At 50.8% G+C, this 10,589-nt stretch overlaps 1 protein-coding gene across 3 annotated transcripts; it reads left to right on the forward strand.

The window, feature by feature from the left end:
- The first annotated feature begins 1,812 nt into the window (after window positions 1–1,812).
- LOC100344872 (butyrophilin subfamily 1 member A1) lies at window positions 1,813–8,819 on the forward strand. 3 transcript variants are annotated; one of them, XM_089334166.1, is made up of 7 exons: window positions 1,827–3,088; window positions 3,199–3,399; window positions 3,656–3,676; window positions 3,765–3,791; window positions 5,139–5,165; window positions 7,512–7,538; window positions 7,881–8,819. In XM_089334166.1, exons 1-7 carry the CDS (start codon window positions 2,863–2,865, stop codon window positions 8,516–8,518), a joined length of 1,167 nt encoding a protein of 388 aa, XP_089190292.1. In that variant the 5' UTR covers window positions 1,827–2,862; the 3' UTR covers window positions 8,519–8,819. The 3 variants fall into 3 exon arrangements, 2 of the variants coding, with proteins under 2 accessions (XP_089190292.1, XP_069930910.2); XR_016234681.1 differs by lacking the exons at window positions 7,512–7,538; window positions 7,881–8,819 and having other exon boundaries at window positions 1,813–3,088; window positions 3,765–3,865; XM_070074809.2 differs by lacking the exons at window positions 1,827–3,088; window positions 3,199–3,399; window positions 3,656–3,676; window positions 3,765–3,791 and adding an exon at window positions 3,793–3,865.
- Window positions 8,820–10,589: the final 1,770 nt, after the last annotated feature.

Here is a 10,589-nt window from a genome sequence, read left to right on the forward strand (position 1 = left end):
CAGTCTCTGGCTTCTACCCAAAGAGTCTGTTTAGGCTCCTCTGGACTCCCACTGGGTTGCCTAGGCTACTGAATTGTAGTGACTCAGTTCCTTAGCTCTCCCCTGTTGATATGTAAATCCAGAGAGGGGGCCTGCTCTTTGTCTCTTTCGAATTCTTCAAGTCTTGCAGCCTTGCAACCTTTGCAAGGTTAGGGGAAAGAGAAACCCCCAAGCTTTTTTTTTTTTTTCCTTCTTTCCAGTAGTGAGTTTGCTTCACTTTCCGGCCCCCCTCTAGATTCTGACCCCCGTTTCCCCGCCAATGTCTCGGGTTATTGAGCTCACCTCCCCTTCCAACGCGGATGTGTGGACTCGGAGCCCTGAATGTAGCAACTCTCCCCGCTGTTGTCTGTGTGACATGCACTCCCCTTCCCGCACTGGCGCGCAGACCCTGCAGCTTCCACAGCACCCGCGGCACCCGCGGCTCAGTCCCGCGGCTCAGTCCCGCGGCTCGGCTTCCACACGGTGGGTGACCTTGTTCTCCCAGTAGGTCCTCCGATTCACAGCCACTCGATCCAGAAGAGTTTCCTCTGCAATATTTTCCTGGTTCTTTTTTCTGAGGCTACCGTAACTCCCCTTTTATTAAACTAAATTTTCCCGGAATATCGGTGGGCGCCCTCACTATTCCGCCATCTTGGCTCCGCCCCTGCAATGGGCCTTAGCCTGGCTGAAGCCAGGTTCAGGAGCTTCTTCTGGGTCTCCTACATGATTTCAGGGGCTTAAGAATTTGAGTCATCTTCAGTTACTTTCCCAGGCACATCAGCAGGAAGCTAGATCAGAAGTAGAGCAGCCAGGACTCCAACAGGTGCTCATATGAGATTCTGGGATTGCAGGCAGAGGCTTAACTTTCTATATCTCAGGACCAGCCCTAAGTTTCCTATTTTTATAATAGAAGTAATTTTTACCTGCTGAAGTGAGGCTCTGAAGCTTCCACAGAAATGAGAAAATGACGCTGTCTTCTTTGATGTTTGCATTTCAATTCATTTTCTCCAAGTCCTTGAGGAAGACATTCCTGGGTCATTAAGCTGGCCAGAGGCCTATCTACTTTTCTAATGATAATATTTCACATGAAGAGAAGTGTCCATAGTTCCCAGTGCTCTAAAGTTAACGCTCTGAGAAAACCGAGGAGAGGGGGGAATTTCCCTTATTTTCAACAGGAAGAATGAGGTCTTACTTCAATACTTAATGTTCTTGTAGTCAGCTGGGGAGGTCACCACGTGGACTGTGCCTGGGTGTGTTCCCATTCTTGACTGTGGGCTGCCCTAGGACAGCATCTCCCAGAGACTGGGTGACCAGCAGAGTCCAGGAGTCTCATCCTGCAGTGGCTGCCTCAGGCCTGTCCTTCTTAAGGCAACGGCAGAGGCAGAGCCAGTGACACAAGTGCTTTTCAAACCTCTCCTTAAGTCACATGAAATGGTCTCTCATTGGCCAGCATGAGTCACATGACCAAACTCAGAGCCAGAATGTGAAGGAGCTACAGCATGGTGGAGGGCCAGCTCCCCTCAAGAAGGATAAAATACAAGGGTATTTAATACTCAGTTATCACACATAGCTCACAATTGTGAACTCAGTTCTGCAATTGTGAGTTTTAATTGTAGGTAAAGGGAGCCAGCACTGTGGAGTAGCAGATAAAGCCGCTGCCTGTAATGCCAGCATCCCATATGGGCACCAGTTCATGTCCAGGCTGCTCCACTTCTGATCCAGTTCTCTGCTATGTCCTGGGAAAGCAGCTAGGATGGCCCAAGTCCGTGGGTCCTGCACCTGCATGGGAAGAAGCTCCTGGCTCCTGGCTTCAGATCGATTCAGCTCTGCCCTTGTAGCTATCTGGGAGAAAACCAGTGGATGGAAGACTTCTCTCTCTACCTCTCCCACCATGTAACTCTATCTTTCAAATAAATAAGTAAAATCTTTTAAAAAATTATATGTAAGGAAGCCTGCTAGAGGTAACTCAAAGATGTGCATATAAACAAAGGGAGTGGGAAGACAGAGCTGTTGACTGGTGTAGTTTTGGCAATAATTTACAAATAGGGGCAGTGGGAATCATAGCAGGTGCCCAGCAGGTGTGATAGAGACAGAGATCTTCCATCTGCTGGTTCACTCTCCAAGTGCTCACAAGAGTACCAGTGACAAAAATGCTTTCCAAGACTCTGATTAAGTCAGATTAAGCTCTCTCTCAGTGTCCAAATTGGGTCACATGGCCAACCTCAGAGTGCAAATGTAAGGGAACCCCAGAGTGTATGGTAGAGGTATAGCTCTATACGAAGATAGGCAAAGTGAAAGGGGCATTTTAATAATCAGTTTATCACATACGACTCAACATTGTATACTAAGTTCTGTAATTGTGAGTTTCGGTGTCTGTAAGGAAACCTGGAGAGATAACTCAGGGTGTGGATATGAGGGAGGAGTGGGGACAGGGTTGTTGACTGGTACGGTATTGGAAGTGATTTAGAGAGAGAGGCAGTGGGAATCATAACAGGTGCCCCAGGAGTGAGTGAGTGCGGAGATCAGAGGTTCAGGATGGAGTCCTGGGGTGAAGTTCCTGCTCCTGGTTTCTCTGGGCCTCAGTCTTCCCAGCTGCACAGTTGAGGAGAAAGCCCCTACTCTGTGCCCCCCATGGGTCCCAGGGCTCTTTCCCCTCCTTCAGGCCACACACTCCCACAGAATCTCCAGAATGGAACACAGTGACTCCCCTGTAGCTGAGCCACACCCAGACCCTGCTGAGACCCTGGGCCAAGTGGTCTCCAGGGTCTCCACAGCTCCCCTCTTGCAGGCCTGGGCTCTGCCCCTCAAGTGCACATTGAAGGGCCGGAGCAGGACGGGGTCCGCATGGTCTGCAAGGCCTCGGGCTGGTTCCCGAAGCCCCAGGTGCAGTGGACAGACCTCAGCGGGAAGAAGTTCCTGGAGTTCTCTGAGGCCCATGCCCAGGACGCAGCAGGGCTGTTCAGCGTGGAGGCGGCTCTGGTGGTGAGAGACAGCTCTGCAGGGAGTGTGAGCTGCTCTGTCCTCAATCCCATCCTGGGCCAGGAGAAGGCGATGGCCGTGTCCATCCCAGGTCGGTGCAGCTTCTCATTCCTGGCAGGGCTTGGGAGGTGGTGCAGGCATCCCTGAGTGTGCGGGGTGGGCCTGGGTGCTCCCCTGACTGGGTCTCTGCCTGGGCCCCAGAGCCCTTCTTCCCGCAGGCCTCTCCCTGGAAGGCAGGTTTTGCTGGGATCCTGACGGTGCTGGGGCTCCTGCTCTTGGGGGCTGGCTGCTTCACCAGGAGAGAGCGCTCTGCAAAACTGCAGGAGAGGCAGAAATGGGAGAAGCTGCGCCTGGCTAAGCAGGAGGACCAGCGGGCAAAGGAGGAGGCACTGAAGGCCAGAGGTAGGGGGCCAGGGGCCAGACAGGGGGGCAGCTGGTGCTGAGAGGAAGGATGCTGGGAGATGAGTCTGTGGGTTCTGCTCTCCAGGGCAGGTGGCTGTGGAGACCCAGACAGGACAGCTGGAGGCTGGAGCTGTGTGTGGGTCTGGAGTAAGAACTTCTCTAGGATACAGATGAGGTCTTTCCTGTGGGTTCTCCAGGCACACGGTTTCTCCGTTTCTTGGGGGTGGGAGTTTAAGTTTTTTTCACTCTCTTTCAGACGAGCTCCAGGAAGAACTTGGTAAGCTCTGCTCCCCTCCTGAACTCTCTGTCCCTTTGTGGGGGAAGCTCCGGGTCTCAGCTCACCTGTTCCCTGTGCTGCTTTTCAGATCGGAGGAAGACAGCTTACCTGGCTGGTGAGTGACTCTCCAGATGTTCCGTGGTCTCCTGTCCCACCTGTGTCCAGCTGTCCCCTCCTTGTTTCTGTATGGTAACAGACATGTGGACCCACTTTCCCTGGATCAGCAGTGGCAGTTGGGTGGTGGAGGCCTGCTTTCTTGGTCTCTTACATCTGCGTGGCTGTCTCCTGTTCCTGCTCCAAGATGTGTGTGCAATATTGGGCATGGAGTCAGCTCTGCTTCCTGGGTCTTTTTCCACCCTGTGCTGTCCCTGTATGAGTGCTGCTAGTGTTACAGCCTCCCGTGCTCTAGCTCTTGGCTTGCACCAGGAAACCATAAACCAGATGCACTCATATTTCATGAGAGGAAGGACATGAATAAATGGGGTCACTGAGCTTGGGGTGCCATCTTCTGCCCCCTCCCTCCCAAAACACTACCCAGGGGGAACTGCTGCTCACCTGTTCCTCAAAGGTGCCAGGGAAAAGTGATAGGGAGAGGACTGGGCTGCTGACCAGGTGTGGTGGTCGATGGGACGAGCTGAACATCTCTTAGCACAGTTGTGCTTCCATCTAGCAATATTTTAGAGAGAATGTTTGGTCCCTTTGACCCTGGAGGGGGTCTCATATCCATTTTGTTCCTTCTTTTCCATTAATATTGCCCATATACCCAACCAGAAAATACTATACAAAAATTGTTGATAAAAGGTAATTTATCATTTTAAAAATGTTCATTTTAATTTTTTGAAAGGCAGAAAGAGAAAGAGATATAGATCTTATATCCACCGGTTCACCCTTCCCCTCAAATGCCACAGTGGCCGGGGCTGGGCCAGGCTGAATCCAGAAGCCCTGGGCTCCTCCAGTCTCCCATGTAGGTGCAGTGGCGCAAGCACTAGGGCCATCTTCCACTGTTTTCCCAGGTTCATAAGCAGGAAGCTGGATAGGAAGAGGTGCAGTCGAGACTTGAACTTGCCCCCATATGGATGCCAAACTTGTAGGCAGCAGTTTTACATGCCATGCCACAATGCTGGCCCCATTTTTTCACTAAAATATCTTCACATGGTATATTTTGCTCCTCACAGCACTGAAGGACCAGTGACACAGGAGTCTTTGTGGGTTTTGAGGCACGGGGCAGAGAGCTGACAGCCAAAACTCACCCAGCAGTGGGGCAGGGTGCAACTCAGCTTTCCAGCAGGCTTCCTGATCTATGGTCAGGGAGTTTCCCACAATCCTCTGCTGTCTGCACCTGCAGGAGGCCCCTCCTGTGCAGCCTCTCTCCTCCTGCAGAGTCTGACCTTCAGCACAGAGGGCAGGTGAGGGCTGAGCAGGTGGTGTGGCTGTGGTCTCACCAGGGTGTGTTTCCTTTCAGCCTGGAGGAAGGCGCAGCTGTATGCTGGTAAGTGACGCTGATGGCTCCTCTGCCTCCCTGCCCTGCCTCTGCCCTGCCCCTTCTCTACCTGTGGACTCAACTCCAGATGGGCTGGGTGTCCCTGCTCTCCTTGTCAGTGTTGTAACCCCCGTGGAAAGAGAGCAGGGACTCCTGCTTGGGGACATTTTCTTTGTTTGAAAGACAGACTTACAGAAGGAGGTAGAGACAGAGAGGAGAGGTCTTCAATCTGCTTGTTGACTCCACAAATGTCATCAACGGCCAGAGCCGAGCTGATTTAAAGCCAGGATCCCAGAGTTGCCTCCTGGTTTCCCACAAAGGTACAGGGGTCCAAGGACTTAGGCCTTCCTCTGCTACTTTCCCAGGTTCACTAGCAGGGAGCTGGATATGAAGTGGAGCAGCCGGGACTTGAACTGGCACCTTTATGGGATGACAGCACTGCAGGCCGGGGATTTACCGCACTGCAGCACAATGCCAGCCCCAGCAGTGCCTTCTTAAAACCTCTTGTTCAGCTGATCCTTCTCAGTGCAGTGAGCTCAGGTGTGAGGAGAGCCTGGAGCAGGGTGACCACTGTGCAGATGGGGAAGCGCTGGTCTCCAGAAGACCCAGGAACCACGTTTCACTGCTCAGGACTCAGGTCTTACAGAGGATCTTTAGTTGTATATTCTTGTTACCCTGAAATTCCTGCCCTTCCTGGTCCTGGTCGATTTTCCTGTTGCTTCCTGGTCCTCTGGGATGCTGCTCTTCTCTGTGCTTCGTGCTCTGATCACTGTGCAGCTGGATTTCTTCCCCTGAGCACCTGTGGTTGCTGAGGAATTTGTTACTCTGAGGAAATGTTCTAAACCCAGGAGCAGAGCCTCCAGGATGTGGGGGGATGCATTCCTGGCTTGGGGTCTATAAATTATCTGAAATTATGTGCAACATCCTGAGTACTTTGAGTAGGATTAAAGAATTAAAAACATGTATCTGAGGACTGGCGCCACAGCTCACTAGGCTAATCCTCTGCCTACAGTGCCGGCACACCGGGTTCCAGTCCCGGTTGGAGCGCCGGTTCAGTCCCGGTTGCTCCTCTTCCAGTCCAGCTCTCTGCTGTGGCCCAGGAAGGCAGTGGAGGATGGCCCAAGTGCTTGGGCCCTGCACCCACATGGGAGACCAAGAGAAGCACCTGGCTCCTGGCTTTGGATCAGCGCGGTGCACCGGCCGCAGTGGCCATTGAGGGGTGAACCAACGGAAAAGGAAGACCTTTCTCTCTGTCTCTCTCTCTCTCTCACTGCCCACTCTGTCAAAAAAAAAAATTTGTTTCATAGGGAGGTAGAGAGGGAGCGAGTGAGAGAGAGAGAGAGAGAGAGAGAGAGAGACTCACCAAATGTCTGCAATGGCAGTAGCTGTCTCAGGGCTTTGCTGGGTTCTAATCTTGTTCCTGTGTCTACTCCCCCATCCCCTTGCCTCCCCCTGTGCGAGGCTAGCACACTGCTCTCCCTGAGGACTCCCCAGACTCTGACTGTGGATGGAGCCTTTGCTTGGCTCAGCACCTGCCTCTCTCCTGCCCAGGGATGAGCATGGAGGTGGAGGAGATGCAGAGGCCTTGAGGCCTTGGGGAGAGGCTTCCTGTGGTCTCCTTGTCTTCCCAGGGAGGCGGGGCTTAGCTGGTCCTAAGCCCCTGTGTTGTCAGCTGAGGAAGGGCAGTGGCAGGTCCTATCTGGTACTGGGGGCACTGTTGGTGACTATGTCCCTAGAGAGTGGGGTTCACGGTCTGGGTTTGAATGGAAGATTGATGTCTTTCTGGGTTCATTTGATAAGATTAGACATCTGGAGAATCCAGGAGTCACATCCTAATTTCAAGGTCTTTAATGTTTATCCCATCTGCAAAGTTCTGCAAAGTCACAGGGCACTATGGATTAGGACTTGGAAATCTTTGTAAGTCATCCTCTAAGTTCAGCTCAGCCAGTTGTAGCAAACTCACCTATGGCTTTGAAGCAGCCTACAAATTCAGTACTGTAAGAAAATGGAAATTTGAATTCCCCAATACGTTCCTAAGAAAACTGAGCTTTGAGGATGGTTTTGTGACTAGGAACTTGAGAAAGCATAGTGTGATGGTGAAATCTGAGCAATAACTTTTCTCTGAGGTCAGGGTCCAGCATCTCAGTTTCTGGGTGTTAAGCTTTATGGCTTAGCCTTCCTAGAAATGCTGCAGCATGGAGTGTGTGTGTGTGTGTGTGTGTGTGTGTGTGACACAATCCATCAGCTGAGTGCATCCCAATACCTTCCCCCATCACTCCCACATGAAGAGCAGGTGCTGAGCTGACATGTGCAGTCTGTGTAGACCCCTGATGTGAACTTTGTGTTCTCTTGTAGACTGGCGGAAGGAACAGTTCCAGGCCTGTGAGTGACTTTGTGTTCTTTCTGGGTGCTCCTCCCTGTGCCCCCATGGCTCTGGCCTCTCCTTCAGTTCTCTGTGATGGTACAGATGCTAGCACCAGCAACCGTGGTGTGCTGGGGGCTGAAGTGACAGGAACAAAGCTGGGGCGGGTCCCAAGGGTCTCTGTGACAGGCCTGACCCTCAGCGAGGTCTCCTGGTTCCTCCTCCTGATGGAGGCCGCCGGCTGGAATCACAGGGCCTCATCTCATGGGCATTGCCCCTCTCCCCTGCAGCTAGGAGGGTGGTTATGCATCCTTGTTACAGGGCAGGATGGAGCTGTGCATGATCGGGATCTTTCCCTGCAGGGCCTGTCACTCTGGATCCAGTGTCCGCCCATAGTGGTCTTGCCCTCTCTCCTGACAAGATGAGTGTGACCTGGAAGTACACCACTGGGAAGGACATTCTCTGCCCTGTGTGGGGCCTTGAGGGTATCACGTCAGGAAGATGTTACTGGGAGGTGGAGATCAGGAGTGGAGTGTACAACTGGTGGTCTCTGGGGGTCTGTAGGGAGAATGTGACAAGGACAGGCAGGTATCTAGAGTCCCCAGATATGGGGTTCTGGGTTGTGAAGAGGATTATCAATAACTATTATGCTAGGACCAAGTCTAGGCAGGCTCTATCCCTTAGACAGGAACCCCGCAGGGTGGGGATTTTCCTGGACTACAGTGAGGGGGACGTCTCCTTCTACAACATGACTGATGGCTCCCATATTTTCTCCTTCTCCCCAACTTCTTTCTCTGGAACCCTCTTTCCATACTTCTCACTCAGGGGAGACGTGACCCTGAGCATCTGCCCCACAGAGGGGCGGTCTGAGGGGCTCCCTGTGCCCCTTAGCAAGTCTCCTTCTTTGGAGGAGGCTGGGAGGCCCCCAGGGGAGGGGCTCAGCTCAGGCTCTGGAGTGGATGGAGCTCCCCCAGGGGCTGAGTCTCCATTGCTGCCCTGAGCCCCACAGGGGCCCTCACTGCCCCGACTCCTCAGTGAGACTCTTGCTGGGGATGCAGGCTCCTGGGACAAAGCCTCTGGGGCAAGTCCTGGATGGCCAGAAATGTCTCCCCCTGTGGTTATCAGAATTGTTCATTCATGCACCGTGATCAAAGACAGAAGATGAAAGTTGATGTTGTTTGAACTGGTTTAGGATAAACTGAAAATTACTATGAAATTATTGTTATTGGTATTAAAAGTCTTTCCTGGGTTTTAAATTCTTTTTTTTAACCTTTATTTAATAAATATAAATTTCCAAAGTACAGCTTATGGATTACAGTGGCTTTTCCCCCCCCATAACTTATCTCCCATGCACAACCCTCCCATCTCCTGCTCCCTCTCCCATTCCATTCTCATCAAGTTTCATTTTCAATTATCTTTATATACAGAAGATCAATTTAGTATATATTAAGTAAAGATTTCAACAGTTTGCACCCACACAGAACATAAAGTGTAAAATACTGTATGAGTACTAGTTATAGCATTAATTTACATTGAACCACACATTAAGGACAGAGATCCTACATGAGGAGTAAGTGCACAGTGACTCCTGTTGTTGACTAAACAAATTGACACTCTTGTTTATGGCGTCAGTAATCTCCCTAGGCTGTTGTCATGAGTTGCCAAGGCTATGGAAGCCTTTTGAGTTCACCGACTCTGATCTTATTTAGACAAGGTCATAGTCAAAGTGGAAGTTCTCTCCTCCCTTCAGAGAAAGGTACCTCTTTCTTTGATGGCCCATTCTTTCAACTGAGATCTCACTCACAGAGATCTTTCATTTAGTTTTTTTTTTTCTTTGCCAGAGTGTCTTGGCTTTCCATGCCTAAAATACTCTCATGGGCTCTTTGGCCAGATCCGCATGCCTTAAGGGCTGATTCTGAGGCCAGAGTACTGTTTAGGACATCCGCCATTCTGAGTCTGCTGTGTATCCCGTTTCCCATGTTGGATCGTCCACTCTTTTTGAATTCTATCAGTTAGTATTAGCAAACGCTAGTCTTGTTTATGTGATCCCTTTGACTTTTAGACCTATCAGTGTGATCAACTGTGAACTGAAATTGATCACTTGGACTAGTGAGATGGCATTGGTACATGACACCTTGATGAGATTGAATTGGAATCCCCAGGCACATTTCTAACTCTATCATTTGGGGTGAGTCATACTGAGCATGTCCCAAATTATACCTCTTCCTCTCTTATTCCCACTCTTATATTTAACAGAGATCACTTTTCAGTTAAATTTAAACACTTAAGAATAATTGTGTGTTAATTACAGAGTTCAACCAATAGTGTCTTTTGATGTGATGGGACTGAGGTCTGAGTTACTGTGCCCAACAAAAGGTGAGTTGAATTGTGCAGCTTGAATCTGAGCAAAGTGATGGAGAGGATGGTGGTCCCAGCTGTGTCCTGGGAGGATTTGCCCCATGTGATGACAACAGTTTGCCATCCAAAAATTTCCATGGACACGAATGACTGATGGAATCATAATGGAAAGGAAGATTGTGGTCCACTTTGTCTATTTCCCTTTCTGGAGTGGAGGAACACACGTGTTTTTCCATGCCTCAGTAAATGTCTATTACCAGTGAATAAATTGTGCTGGGTTATATCAGGAAGTCTAAGGATGAGGACCTGGATCCCCCTCTTGGGTCAGCACTGTAGCTTGGAAACAAGAGAGCTGCTGGCAGGGTAAGCAGTAAGTCCCTGAGTGAGATGACAGTGAAGGAGAGAATGTTCAGATGCAAGTCCAACTGCAGACCCCTGTGGCCATGCGCATGGTTCTGGTTAATCAGTGCATTGTCCCTCAGTGCTGCCAAGTCCAACTGTCACAGGGAGGGGAAAACCGTAGCAAACAAAAAGCAGTAGGAGCATTGAGTGTCAGGAAAATGGCGCAGTCTTATCTATGGCGCCATCTACACCCTGACACCATCCTAGGCTCTAGCCCTCACTTCGATTGCTGGAAGCCAGGTGGCCACATGGCCCAACCACCAGATCCTAATGGGATTCACTGCTCCTGCTTCCCTGCCCGCCCTCTGGCA

Source organism: Oryctolagus cuniculus, chromosome 5 (genome assembly GCF_051225735.1).
Source record: "Oryctolagus cuniculus isolate XC-2025 breed Fujian yellow rabbit chromosome 5, ASM5122573v1, whole genome shotgun sequence".
In the NCBI taxonomy this organism is placed as follows: domain Eukaryota; kingdom Metazoa; phylum Chordata; class Mammalia; order Lagomorpha; family Leporidae; genus Oryctolagus; species Oryctolagus cuniculus.

Coding starts and splice junctions, on each gene's coding strand:
- LOC100344872 (XM_089334166.1), top strand. CDS start 2,863: ATGGTCTGCAAGGCCTCGGGCTGGTTCCCGAAGCCCCAGGTGCAGTGG. Junction 3,089..3,198: donor GATGGCCGTGTCCATCCCAG/GTCGGTGCAGCT, acceptor CCTGGGCCCCAG/AGCCCTTCTTCCCGCAGGCC. Junction 7,539..7,880: donor GAAGGAACAGTTCCAGGCCT/GTGAGTGACTTT, acceptor CTTTCCCTGCAG/GGCCTGTCACTCTGGATCCA.